Consider the following 14,530-nt stretch of genomic DNA (forward strand, 5'->3'; position numbering starts at 1 on the left):
TTCAAGAAGGATTTTGAAGGACAGATCAGTCCCCAGCTTCAACATGTTTTTTTTTAATTTGAAACCACTTTTTTTTTTTTTTTAATTTGGACTTTTTGCCTTTTCTAGGGCTGCTCCCATGGCATATGGAGGTTCCCAGGCTAGGGGTCTATTCGGAGCTGTAGTTGCCGGCCTATACCACAGCCACAGCAACACCAGATCCGAGCCGTGTCTGTGACCTACACCACAGCCCATGGCAACACCGGATCCTTGACCCGCAACCTCATGGTTCCTAGTCGGATTTTTTAACCACTGAGCCACAACAGGAACTCCTGAAACCACATTTCTTAAATTATTTTCGTGTTGTTCAGATTTGTGTTTGTTCCACTTTGGTGGGAGCTGTACAACACAGATTACAAAAGATTCAGCCATACAAGAGCTGTGCCATTGTGCAGGCTGTGACTTGTCCACCAGCTCCCAATCCCTTTGGAGTTGTAATACTCTATCACAATAGGATTCTGTATTTTATTCTCTCCTTAGGATACAGAATAATCCATTTTTAGTTATGGTAAATTAATTTTCTTTTGGGAATTTTACGACATCCCTAAAATAACTTGAATAAAGGTAAGTTTCTAAAATCCACCCAGTTCTCTGGTGTCTCAGTGGGTTAAAGATCCAGCATTGTCACTTCTGCAGCAAGGATTTGATCCCTGACTCTGGAAATTGTGCATGCCACAGATGCAGCAAAATGAAAATAAAATCCATGATGGCGACCCATCTTTGTGGGTTGGAAGGGTGACACAAAGGAGAAGAACAAAGAAGAGGACACTGGGCATTCTTACCAGTGCTACTTTGTTGGCTGTGATGCAGGATTCGGGACCCTGCAGGATATGTTTCTTGCAAGTTCTTATGCTTGGAATACTGAAAAATGGCACCATTTCTTTCTTCCTCATTTCTTGAAAATGGGAGAGGACTAAAGCTCTTTCCAGCTGACTTTTTTCCAGATGTAAATAAATGTGAAACTTGCACTTCATAAATGCCGCCAGGCCTTCTTCCGAGGCCATATCCTAAATCGCCTTCTGCCATGTCATCGTCCTCTGTTTCCCAGGACTGCTCCTCTGCCTCACTCGGCGGCCTCACTACCCTGCTCATCAGCCACGTGCCTTCTTTACCATAGGGATAAACAGGTTTTCTGTAATTAAGAAAAACAGTAGTTAAAAAGCCATCAGTAGATACACCATGTTCTCAGACTGGAAGAATAAATACTGTCAAAATGACTGTACTACCCAAGGCAATCTACATTCAGTGCAATCCCTATCAGATTACCAATGGCATTTTTCACAGAACGGGAACAAAATTTTTTAAAATTTATATGGGAATACAAAAGACCCCAAATAGCCAAAGCAATCCTGAGAAAGAAAAGCAGAGCTGGAGGAATCAGGCTCCCTGACTTCTGACTGTACTACAAAGCTACAGGCATCAAAACAGTATGGTATCGGCACACAAAAAAAAAACCCAGAAATATACATCAATGAAATAGGATACAAAGCCCAGAAACAAACCCGCACACCTATGGTCAAAGCAGGCAAGATATACAGTGAAGAAAAAGACAGTCTCTTCAATAAATGGTACTGGGAAAACTGGACAGCTAAGAGTAAACGAATGAAATAAGAACACTCTTTAACCCATACACAAAAATTAAGTCAAAATGGATTAAAGACCTAAACATAAGACTGGATACTATAAACTCTTTTTTTTTTTAATTTAATTTCTTTCTTTCTTTTTTTTTTTTTTTTTTTGCTTTTTACACCACACCCATAGCATATGGAGGTTCCCAGGCTAGGGGTCAAATCAGAACTATAGCAGCTGGCCTACACCAGAGCCACAATGCCAAATCCGAGCTGCATCTGTAACCTACACCACAGCTCACGGAAACACCAGATCCTTAATTCACTGAGCAGGGCCAGGAATTGAACCTGCAAACTTATGATTACTAGTCAGACTCATTTCCGCTGCTCCACAATGGAAATTCCCTCTAAAACTCTTAGAGGAAACATAGGAAACACTCTCTGACACAAATCATAGCAATATCTTTTGGATCCACCTCCTAGAATAATAAAAATAAAAACAAAAATACAGGTGATGTAATGAAATTTAACGGCTTTTGCATACCAAAGGAAACCATTAAAAAACCAAAAAGACAATCTACGGAATGGGAGAAAATCTTTGCAAATGAAGCAACTGACAAGGGATTAACATCCAAAATATAATTGAGCTCATACAGCTCAATTAAAAAAAAAAAGTCCAATTAAAAAATGGGCAGAAGATCTAAATAGGCATTCCTCTGAGGAAGACATACAGATGATCAAGAGGCACAAGAAAAGATGCTCACCATCACTAATTATTAGACAAATGCACATTAAACTACAGTGACTTACACCGGTCGGAATAGCCATCATCAAAAAGTCTGCCAGTAATACATGCTAGAGGGTGTGAAGAAAAAGGAAACCCTCCCATACTACTGGTGGGAATGTATATTGGTACAGCTACTCTTTGTGCTTCCTTAATAAGCTGAAAACAGAGCTACCATATAATCCTGCAATTCTACTCTATCTGGAGAAAACCATAATTTGAAAAGACACATGCACCCCCAACGATCATTGCAGCACTATTTATAATAGCCAAGACATGGACTTCCTGTGTGGCTCACAATATAATAGCCAAGACATGGGAGCAACCTAAATGTCCATTAACGGAGGAATGGATAAAGAAGATGTGGTATATATACACAATGGGATATTACTCAGCTACAAAAAAGAATGAAATAATGCCATTTGCAGCAACATGGATGGACCTAGAGATTATCATACCAAGTGAAGGAAGGCAGAGAAGGACAAATTTCATATGATGTCATTTACATGTGAAATCTAAAAAAAAAAAGATATAAATTAACTTATACATAAAATAGAAACAGACTCATAGACATAGAAAACAAACTTAGGGTTACCTGAGGGAAAGGTGGGGGGAGAGATAAATGCCAAGTTTGGGATTAATATATACACACTACTATACATGAAATAATCGACAAGGACCTAGTGTATAGCACAGGGAACCCTACTCAGGATTCTGTGATAACCTATATGGGAAACGAATCAGAAAAAGAATGAATAGGAGTTCCCGTTGTGGCGCAGTGGTTAACGAATCCGACTAGGAACCATGAGGTTGCAGGTTGGATCCCTGGCCTTGCTCAGTGGATTAAGGATCCGGCGTTGCCGTGAGCTGTGGTGTAGGTTGCAGACTTGGCTCGGATCCAGCGTTGCTGTGGCTCTGGCGTAGGCCGGCGGCTACAGCTCCGAGTGGACCCCTAGCCTGGGAACCTCCACATGTCACAGGAGCGGCCCAAGAAAGGGCAAAAAGCCAAAAAAAAAGAAAAAAGAAAAAAAAAGAATGAAAAAGAATGAATATAGGCATAACTGAATCACTCTGCTGTACACTTGAAACTAATACAACATTGTAAACCAATTATACTCCGGTGTAAAATAAAAATTTTTTAAAAGCATCAGTATAATCAAAGTTGAGTTTGCCAGGGATTCTGTATTGTGCAGGCACAGGCAGCGATACACAAGCATAAACATGCCCATTGCAATTTAACTCAAGCTATTTAATATTTCCGGACTTTTTTAGGTAAGAAAAGATCCAACCCCTTATTTCCAAGGAAACGGGAGAGGCTTTTACTGAATCCAGTAATCTACTGGTCAGGATAAGCAGATTGGCTTTTGCCAAGGAAACAAAACATGCTTGGCCTACAACCTTACAAAGGAAAAGGTTCCGTTTTCACCAGACTAAGAGCTGTATAAAATTCAGAAAAGCCTCTGAAAAACCAGCTTCCAAGGACCAAGACCATCCCTCCTCTGTCTCTCAGGGCCCTTTATCCATTTCAGGTGCTCGGGGTTCTTACGCTGTCTCCTACAGCTTTGCCTGGTTCATTTTCTATTTCTGTGCAGACACAATTAGGAGAGTTTGTGGAGACACCAGTAGGTGGGAGGGAAGACCTTCCTCTTCCCCCTTCCCCCACCCCCATCCCGTCATCCCTCCCTCTCCTTCTTGCTCAAATCATGCCACACCTGTGTGCAAAACCCTCCACTAAGTTCCTGCTGTGGTGCAACAGGATCAGAGGTGTCTCTGCAGCACCAGGTTGCAATATGATCCCCAGCCCGTTAATGGGTTAATGCATCAGGCGATGCCCCAGGTCTCACCAGGAACTCCATAGGCCACAGGATGGCCGAAAAAGAAAACAAACAAAAAACCCTCCACTGTTTTGTAATACAGCGTAGAAGCCAAAGCCCTTCCAATGGTGAGAGGCCCACCCTCATCTCTGCCCCATGCCATCACCTGGGCTGGCCACCCTGGCCTTCTGGGTGTTCTTGGCTGTGTCAGGCATTCCTGCCCCAAAGCAGCATCCCTCTGCCTGGAACTCTCTTCCCCCAGCCAGAATCTGTTTCCTCTCCCCCGGGGTCTTTCCTGCAGGATCACCTTTCCTGGCACCTCGCACAAACTGCCAACTCCTCCTTCCTATCCCACTTCTCTACTTGGTTTTTCTCCTTGGCACTTATGACCTTTTTCTTTTTTGCTTTTTAGGGCCACACCTGCAGCATATGGAGGGGTCGAATTGGAGGTACAACTGCCAGCCTACACCACAGCCACAGCCACGCCAGATCTGAGTCTTGTCTGCGACCTACACCACAGCCCACGGCAACGCCAGATCTTCAACCCACTGAGTGAGGCCAGGGATCGAACCCACACCCTCATGGTTCCTAGTCGGATTCGTTTCCGCTGTGCCACGACGGGAACTCCACTTATGGCCTTCTAACATATCCCTCGTATTTTTCAGAGCACACCACTGAAAGGGGGAAGGTGGTACAAAAGGGAGTCTAGGGAAGCAGAAGGTGACTCTGCCCTGAGTTCAAGGTACCATGACCAGGCAAGTGCTTCCTAGTGATGCTTCCTTGTAGGGCAACCAGGAAATTTCCTCTGCCTGAGACCAAACCTGCTCCCAAGGGCCCCAAGTGGAATGCAAGCTCCACAAGTAGGGATTTTTGTCTGGGTCACACTGCATGCCCAATGCCCAGACAGTATCTGAGACATAATCAGTGCCCAATACATGCCTTTTTTTTTTTTTTTTTGGCTGTGCCCCCATCATGCAGAATTTCCCGGGCCAGGGATGGAACTAGGGCCATAGTAGCTACCTGAGCCACTGCAGCAACAATGCTGGATCCTTAACCCAATGAGCCACAAGGAAATTCCCAATACATACTTTTATGAATGAATAAAGGAAGGAATGAATAAACAAAGAAACTGAAATATTTGCCTCCAGGGCAGAAGAACAAAACAGTCACCTCAGCGAGCCTTCATACTGGATAACCTGCAGTGGACTGCAGGTAAAAATGCCCTACAGAGAAATCCCAATCACCAAGCCCTCCCGTGTGTGGAGGCTGCTGTGGGTGCCTACCTGTGACAGTGGCCTCCTTGGCGGCTGGAGAGCACCTGAAATGCTCAGCCTTTCCCTCCAGTACAAGTGCAGTTATGAGGGACTTTCACCACCAGCATTTCAAAACAGGTGTTTTGCTAAAGTTGGTTAGAAATAGCTCAAGACTTTTTTTTTGTTTTTTTTTTTCGTTTTTTGTCTTTTTAGGGCCACACCCGCGGCATATGGAGGTTCCCAGGCTAGGGGTCAAATTGGAGCTGCGGCTGCTGGCCTACGCCACAGCCACAGCAACCCAGGATCCTAGCTGCATCTGCAACCTACACCACAGTTCACGGCAATGCCAGATCCTTAACCCACTGAGTGAGGCCAGGGATCAAACCTGCGTCCTCTGAATACTAGTCAGATTCGTTTCCGCTAAGCCATGACAGGAACTCCAAGACTCATTTTTTTTTTTAAAGGAAAATAGACACATCTGACATCCTTTCTAAATATCTCGCTGTTTACATACTTGCTTACCAGAATCTTCAAAAATAATGAAATTTCAGTCTTGCATTTTTGTTGAAGTCTCCCACTATTAAAATCACACATAGATGCCATATAACTCTCTCACATTTGAAAGGGTTTCTGAAGTTTTTAGTGTCAAGGTATCGTACATTTTCTCTTCTTCTTCTTTTTTTTTTTTTTTTTTTTTTTTTCTGGCCACATCCACAGCATGCAGAAGTTCCGGGCAGGGATCAAACTCACGTCACAGTTATAACCAGAGCCACAGCAGTGACAGCATGGCTCTATTTTGCCACCTAGGAACCCCACGCCTCTCTCTCTTTTAATTTCATTTTCAGTATATACACACAAAGACAGGAGTTCCTGCTGTGGCGCAACAGGATGAGTGAAGTCTTGGGAGCCCTGGGACGTAGGTTCAATCCCCGGTCTGGCACAGTAGGCTAAGGATGTGGCGTTGCCACAGCTGTGGTTTAGGCCACAACTGTAGCTCTGATCTGATTCCTGGCTCGGAAGTCCATATGCCACGGGGCAGCCAAAAAAAGGAAAAAATTAAAATTAAAAAAATAAAATAAAAACAAAGGCCCTTAAAAAATGTTTATAGGCGTTCCCATTGAGGCTCAGCAGGTTAAGAACCGGACTCGTATCCACGAGGAGGTGGGTTCCATCCCTGGCTTCACTCAGTGAGTAAGGATCTGGCATTCAGTGTAGGTCAAGGATGTGGCTCAGATCTGGTGTTGCTGTGTCTGCAGCACAGGCCAGAAGCTGCAGCTCTGATTGGACCCCTAGCCTGGGAACTTCCATATGCTGCAGGTGGGGCCCTAAAAAAAAAAAAAAAAAAAAAATTTTTTTTAACTGATGCAACCAACAAGAGACTAATCACCAAAATACACAAACAGCTCATGCAAACCACCACCACCACCACCAACAACAACAAACCAAAAAATGGGCAGAAGATCTAAACATTTCTCCAAAGAAGACATGGAGATGGTCAAAAGGCACATGAAAAGAAGCTCAACATCACTATTATTAGAGAAATGCAAACTGAAACTACAATGAGGTATCACTTCACACCAGTCAGAAGGGCCATCATTAAAAAGTCTACAAATAAGGAGTTCCCATTGTGGCTCAGTGGATTAAGAACCTGACTAGTATCCAAGAGGATGTAGGTTCCATTTGAGTTTGATCCCTGGTCCTTAGTGGGTTAAGGATTTGGCACTGCCGTGAGCTGCCGTGTAGGCTGCAGATGCAGCTACAACTCCAATTCGATTCCTAACCTGGGAACTTCCACATGCCACAGGTGCAGCCCTGAAAAGCAAAAAAAAAAAAAAGTCTACAAATAATAAATACTGGAGAGTGTGCAGAAAAGGGAACCCTCTTACACTGTTGGTGGGAATATAATTGGTACAGCCACTATGGAGAACAGTATAGAGCTTCCTTAAAAAACTAAAAATAGGAGTTCTCTGGTGGCTCCATGGGTTAAGGATTCAGTATTGTCACTGCTGTGGCGAGGGCTGCTGCTATGGTGAAGGTTCAATCCCTAGCCCAGAAACTTCCACATGCTGCAGGCATGGTCAAAAAAAAATATTTGAGTAGATAATATCATAAAAGAAGACACATAGATGTAAAGAGGCTCAACATCAAACATCATCAGGGAATGATAGAGTTAAACTACAAAGAGATTCCACCACATACAACTGCCGATTCCAGCTGTGGGATGGATGTGGACAACCACAGACACTTCTTTTTTTTTTTTTTTTGGTCTTTTTGCCATTTCTTGGGCTGCTCCTGCGGCATACAGAGGTTCCCAGACTAGGGGTCGAATCGGAGCTGTAGCCGCCAGCCTGCGCCAGAGCCACAGCAACTCGGGATCCGAGCCTCGTCTGCAACCTACACCACAGCTCACGGCAACCCTGGATCCTTAACCCACTGAGTGAGGACAGGGATTGAATCCACAACCTTATGGTTTCTAATAGGATTCATTAACCACTGCGCCACGACGGGAACTCCCAACCACAGACACTTCTGGTAGGAATATAAAATGGCATAACCACTCTGAAAAAGTCTGACAGTTTCTGTCAAACAAGTGATCCAGCCTTTGCATTCTTAGTATTTACCCAAGAGAAATGAAATCATCTTCATACAAAGATGTGTGGATGAATGGAGTTCCTATCATGGCTCAGTGGTTAACGAACCCATCTGGTATCCATGAGGACGTCGGTTTGATCCCTGGCCTTGCTCAGTGGGTTAAGGATCCGGCATTGCTGGGCTGTGGTGTAGGCTGTGGTGTAGGCAGCTACAGCTCGGATTCAGCCCCTAGCCTGGGAACCTCCATATGCCGCGGGTGTGGCCCTAAAAAGACACACACAAAAAGATGTGTGCATGGAGCTCCCCTTGTGGTGCAGTGGTTAACGAATCTGACTAGGAACCATGAGGTTGCGGGTTCGATCCCTGGCCTTGCTCAGTGGATTAAAATTCCCACGTTGCCGTGAGCTGTGGTGTAGGTCGCAGATGTGGCTCAGATCCCACACTGCTGTGGCTCTGGTGTAGATCGGTGGCTACAGCTCCGATTAGACCCCTAGCCTGGGAAACTCCATATGCTGCAGGAGCAGCCCTAGAAAAGGTAGAAAAAAAAAAAAAAAAAGATGTGTGCATGAATGTTCATAGTCATATTCAAATTAGGCAAAAATCTGAAAACAATCCAAATGTCCATCGACAAGAAAAGCGACAAATTGTGGCATATCCATATAACAGAATACGTTCAGTAATAAATAATAATGTCTGATACATTCAGTAACATGGATAAATCTTACATTATGCTGACAGAAGAACCATGTACCATAGGAAATCCGAGCAAAACACGACAGACAGCAGATCAGTAGGCATGTAGGTTAAGGCTGCCGCCAAAGGGCATGAGGGAACTTTTCTCGGGTGATGAAAGGGTCTCATATCTTGACTGGAATGGTGGTTTGTCAAAACTCATCAAATTATATACTTCCAAAGGTACATTTTATTATGTGTACTTTGCACACCAATAGTAGGATATTAAAAGTTTTTAAACACAGAAAAAAAAGGGAATCTTTTAACTGGATTAGGGGAAAAGAAGAGAAGTATGCGAATCAGTTGTACCCTCCTAGATAAGAAAATTAATAAACTGGATGCCCTAAATTTGCAGCAATTTTAAAAACATGATATAATAACAGCCTGCACTTGTTGCTTGCTTTCTATGTCCCAGGCACTATTCTAAGTGCTCTACTTAGATTATTCTATTTAATCTTCGCAAACACTTTACAAGACAATACTACTACCGTTTAAGTCTAGACAATTAAACTGAAGCACAGAGAGTTTAAGTAACATAGCTAACAAGAGATAGAGGCACATTCTGAATCTAGACCCCTGATGTCAGAGACACTGTGAAGACTCTTAGCATTGCCTTCTATCTTTTGAAGAATTTCAATGAGATTAACATCCAAATAAACCAAGTTTCTATTTTTTATGCCATCAAATAGAACTGTGAGTAAAAGGCGAAGACAGCTCATTTTGGCAAAATTCGACACAGTATACTGGACCCATTTTCCCCACAATTTTTTATAAAATCATCTTGGTTCCTTTACGAATAAGTTCCTTCATAAAATAAATATGTTTGTCTATTTTACCTGTCAAGGTAGATAGGAAACTGCTTACTGAATCAAGGAATAACCCCTAACAGTCTGTGTTTTCCCTTTAGTGCAGATTCAAATCAAAGAACAACCCCTAAGAAGCTGTGTTTTACCTCTAGTGCAGATTCCTGCTTATAAATGCAATTTCCTGCCACTGTGAAGAAGGGTGAGGTCAGGGTCAGGCAGCCAGCAGTGAAGAAAATGGAATTGGTCAATGCAAAGGGAAAAAGCAGTAAGAGGAACGAGTAAGCAATCACAGGAGCAGCTAAGAGTATTTTTCAATGTGTCGAATATATTCAGGCATCATGGGTCTGTCTTCCCACTGTTCACAGAGTTGAGCATAATGAGCTTTCACATAGTCTAATGCTCCAGTATTTTTTCAAATGTAACTTTGGTAACTGTTGGCTAGGCACTCTCTGACTTTTACATCCTAATATTCCTAGTAATGCAGTCAAATTAAATGACTTCTCCAACACATTTCTTTCAAGAAAGGGGAAATAGATGAAGTTACTGACATTCCAGTCAACTAGTTTTAAATGCATTTTAAACCTTTGCTTTGATTCAACATTGACAGCCAGGGAGGAAGCAGGATGTGTGACATAGACAGCCCTGACTCAGGAGGCCTGGGTTCAAATCTCACCCCACCACTTGCTACTCTGAGATCCCGGGCAATTCATGTAACTTCTCAGAGCCTGTTTTTTGTTTTTATGTGTTTGTTTTGTCTTCTTTCGCCATCCTGTGGCATATGGAGTTCCCAGGCAAAGGATCAGATCTGAGCCATAGTTGTGACCTACACTGCAGCTGTGGCAAAGCCAGACCCTTTAACCCTGTGCCAAGCCAGGGATCAAACCTGCATCCTGGTGCCGCAGAGACACTACCAATCCCCCTGCACCACAGCAGGAACTCCTCTCAGAGCATGTTTTTGAATCTCCAAAATCGGTTTAAGCATAACTACTTTACAGGGGTATTTTGGGTACCATCAATATACTTGAAATCAATGTTCAGTAACTTGGAATTTAAGTATTAGTTTCTTCATTTGTCAAGTGAGGGGGTTGGCTAAGAGTCTTTGGTTCTTGGAGTTCCCATTGTGGCTCAGCAGTAATGAGCCTGACGAGTGTCCGTGAAGACATGGGTTGGATCCCTGGTTCCGCTCAGTGGGTTAAGGATCCAGTGTGGCTGTGAACTGCAGTGTAGGTCACAGTCAGCTTAGATCTGGTGTTGCTGTGGCTGTGGTGTAGGCCAGCAGCTGCAGCTCTGATTTGATCTCTATCCTGGGAACTTCTATATGCTGCAGGTGCAGCCCTAAAAAGACAGGAAAAAAAAAAAAAAAAACTTTGGTTCCTTAGGCCCTAAAACTCTGGCTCTGTATCAGCATTTTCCAAAGTGTGCCCCATGGCACCCTGGCTCTATGAACTATTTGGTGTTGCTAGGAATACAAGGGTCCCTTTGGTTTTACTAAGGCATGTGTCTTCCTATGCCAGCCCAAGCATACATGACTTGCCCAGAATTACACAGGCAGTGGCAGAGCCAGAACTCGAAACCACATCTCTGGCTCCCGGCCCACTTGGGAAAGGCCACTGGATGCATAGACTACTGTGAGCAGTCTTCTACTTTCCCACTAAAACAACTTTGAAAAGCGACGTGTGTTTTCCTAATGGCTAAATCCCAGGTCTAGTCTCATCCCTCAGGCTGCTCCACCTCTGCAGAAGCTGTGAGAGCGCTGAGTAACCAGGTCCAGGGCCCTGGTCCATGCTGACCCCTCAATTCCACAGGGATCCCTGAATGCTTCCTATCTGCTTGCTCTGGCTCCCTTTCCTCTTCCCAGCCCTTCCTCGGATGTTTAGCTTGCAATCCCAAATACTCTTGAATACATGTCTCTAGCTGTTCAAGCACAGCTTGTTCAAGAGTAAATGCATCACCCTTCCAACCACCCCACCCCCAGATCTCGTCCAGAGTCCTCTCTTTCTGCAAATCCATCAACCATGCTCCAAAACACCCAGGGCCAAAATTTTGGAATCGGAGGCTTTTTACACCCCTCTCCTGCCCCAAAACATCCCATAGCTCCCGTGGCATATAATTAAAGTAGGCGTCACCCTTGTTTTCTGTAAGGAAACTCCAGTTTTCACTTCCTGTGCCATCTGCCGTACTCCCTGCACATGATCTGTGCTTCCGTGTAACGTGGATTGTTCCTGCTCCCAGGTGCCCTCTGCCTGGCGTCCTTAAAGCCTCTGCTGGAGCCACTCTGGAATGGCTTTCTTCTCTCAGGCCTCCCTCAGTTCATGACAAACTCTCCTGGACCAGCAGTGCTTTCTCGTACCTTTGAATCCTTCTAGCTCTGTGTCATACCTTATGGCTGCTCCATGGGCAGGTGGAGTTCCCAGGGCCAGGGATCAGATCTGAGCCACAGGTGCAACACCAGATCCTTAACCCACTGCGCTGGGCCAGGGAGCAAACCTGGGTCCTAGTGCTCCCGAGACACCACCGATCCCGTTTCGCTCCAGCGAAACTCCTGTGTTGTACCCTTCTCATAGTCCTTACTTCCTACCTGACTTGTGTTTTTATTGTACACGCCCCTAGTGCAGGCAATACATGTGTCTCAATGACTGTGCACAGCAGGTGTTTCAAAGACATCTGATGGATGAACTTGAAAGAGAAGAGATTCCTGCCCAGAAAACTTGAACTAGAAGCATCCACACCCACTAGCCGGCCAACCCTTTCCTTAGCAAACAAGTTGATCAAACAGAGACCTAATTCCTGTCAGGCTTGGTAAAAAGGAACTAATTTCAGCCCTTTCTTTTCTGTAAACACTGGCCTGCTACATATCGCTGTAGGATTTCGTTTCAACTTTTATATTAAAATAACTTTAGATTTACAGTAAGTCGCAAAGATAGTACAGTGAACTCCTGTATACCCCCGACCCAAATTCCTGTAGTGCAACATTAGGGTACATTTATCAAAAATAAAAAATTAACATTGATACACGCACTTAACCAAACCACATATTTTATCAGGATTTCCCCAGTTTTTCTACTGATGCCGTTTTTCCGTTCCAGGTTCCAATCCAGGATACCACACGGCATTTTGTGCGCTATAGCTTTAAGGCTTAAAATTGGTAGAAAAAAAAAAACTAGAAAAAAAATAACATAGGAGGAGGGGAGAAGAGGTAGAAACAAAGTCTTTCAAATCTATTTCTTATTTCTGCAATATCAGGTGAGGCCACTAAAGTAGCATTCGGCGAAGAAGGAGCCAGTTTGCCAGCTCGCCCACTCTCCGCTGTGCTTTTCCGAATCTGCAAGGCCCCGCCCCGAGGTCTGGCCGCGCACCCTCCCCAGCCTCCTCGGAGGCTGTGCGAGTCCCGATCCGGCTCCAGGAGCAGGACCCCCCCGCCGCCTCGTGCCGCCCCTCCCCCCCGTCCCCTTAGCGCGCTCACCGAGCACCGACCCTCCAGGCCGCGCGCGCCGCCGCTCTTCCAGCCACGTGACCGACCTGCGCGGCCACTACCGGAAAGGCGGGCGCGGCCGGACTTTAGATCCGCCAACTACCACCGGGCCACGGCCCGAGCTCACCTGGTTCGTGTCGGGCTGGTAGCGCTGCACAACGTGGACGCGCATAACTTACCCAGCTGCGCACAACCGAATTACAAATATAGTTGGAGACCTGGAGAAATAGGAGGCCGAGTGTGCGGCTCAAAGAAGGTAAAATTAGTTGGTTCCAACATGAAGCATCTCGGAGTCGCGTAAGAGAAGGATAGAGCTGAGCTATGGCTCAGCGGGGGCTGCGGGCCTTGAAAGGCAGGCTCTCAGCGCTGAGCAATGAGGGCGCCTTGTGGGCCAAGGAACTGCTGGGGCGAAGGCGAAACTGGACCTGGAAAGCTGCTATTCGGGCCTCCCGCGCTTGTGGGTTTCACGGGAAGGGCCCCATCTCCCTCTAACCCCACCCAAAACGTGCTGGGTCATTAGCTTCATCACCTGGTGCAGTGATGTGGGTATTATTTCCTAATAGCCGACATCTCTTGAAATAATTGAAGGCATTTCATAGTGGTCAAAAAACTTGGCAGGATTTAATGATTACTCACTTTAGAAATAAACTAATGTCGACGAAAATTCAGTTAACAGTGAAGGGAAGGGAAAAAGGGAATTTTATTCAAGCCAAATTGAGGATGATAACCTGGGAGGCAGACTCTTAGAAAGGTGAGAACGGTTCCACCTGTTAGGAGTACAAGGCACAGTCATATGTTTTCAACACATAGGCTCAAACATCAAAATGATATACTGGGGAGTTCCCTTGACAACCTAGGACTGAAATTAGTATATTAATATTTTTTAAGATTCCCATAATGTATATAGCTCTCTGTTAGATCCCACTATATACCTTCTGTTGAAAGAAAAGCTTATTATGAGCAGTGTTAGCAGTAGGATAATTATTAGCAGTAGCTTGATAAGCAAGAGAATTTAGTGAGTCCCAGTAGTGAAAAGAATATTGTCTTCAAAACAGCCATTCATATTACTAAAAACAATAATGAACACATAAGTGGTGCTTAGTGTGTGACAAGCACTGTTGTTGATTTAGTCCTCACAATAGCGCTATGAAGTAGTAATTGTCCTTAGAATGTATGTGATTTAACCCCAGGTAGTACTGGGTAAAAACACAGTGGTATTATCCTACTAGTCTGAGTCATCTTTCTTTTCTGCCTCATGCCCATCTTTCAATGCCCTGCATCCTACATCATTTATCCTTTTCTGCTACTCATTGTAGGTTATTCTCTCATTTTGTTAGAATCTCCAATGGGGCATGCATCACAATCTGTTTGTTCAAAGTGTCCATTTTATCCTCTTTGTATACTTGACTAAGATCATCTGGAGGGCAAGAATTTATCTTGGGAGGCCTTCCCCTCAACAGTGATTTGCAT

The 14,530-nt window shown here is 44.5% G+C and overlaps 1 protein-coding gene across 8 annotated transcripts in view; it reads right to left on the reverse strand.

Annotated features, from left to right (window-relative positions):
- Window positions 1-13,754, reverse strand: part of CCDC125 (coiled-coil domain containing 125) — a 36,510-nt gene extending 22,756 nt beyond the window's left edge. For 3 of the 8 annotated variants that reach the window (XM_005672516.3, XM_005672515.3, XM_005672514.3), the window contains exons 1-2: window positions 13,052-13,156; window positions 822-1,171 (exon numbers count right to left, since the gene is read on the reverse strand). In XM_005672516.3, the coding sequence (XP_005672573.1) occupies window positions 822-1,131 (310 nt within the window). In that variant the 5' untranslated portion in view covers window positions 1,132-1,171; window positions 13,052-13,156. Of the gene's footprint in view, window positions 1-821; window positions 1,172-2,849; window positions 2,887-13,051; window positions 13,157-13,187 lie in introns of those variants that run through there. The other 5 variants (XM_013984842.2, XM_013984840.2, XM_021076890.1 and 2 more) reach the window with 5 other exon arrangements.

This window comes from Sus scrofa, chromosome 16 (assembly GCF_000003025.6).
Source record: "Sus scrofa isolate TJ Tabasco breed Duroc chromosome 16, Sscrofa11.1, whole genome shotgun sequence".
Classification (NCBI taxonomy): Eukaryota; Metazoa; Chordata; class Mammalia; order Artiodactyla; family Suidae; genus Sus; species Sus scrofa.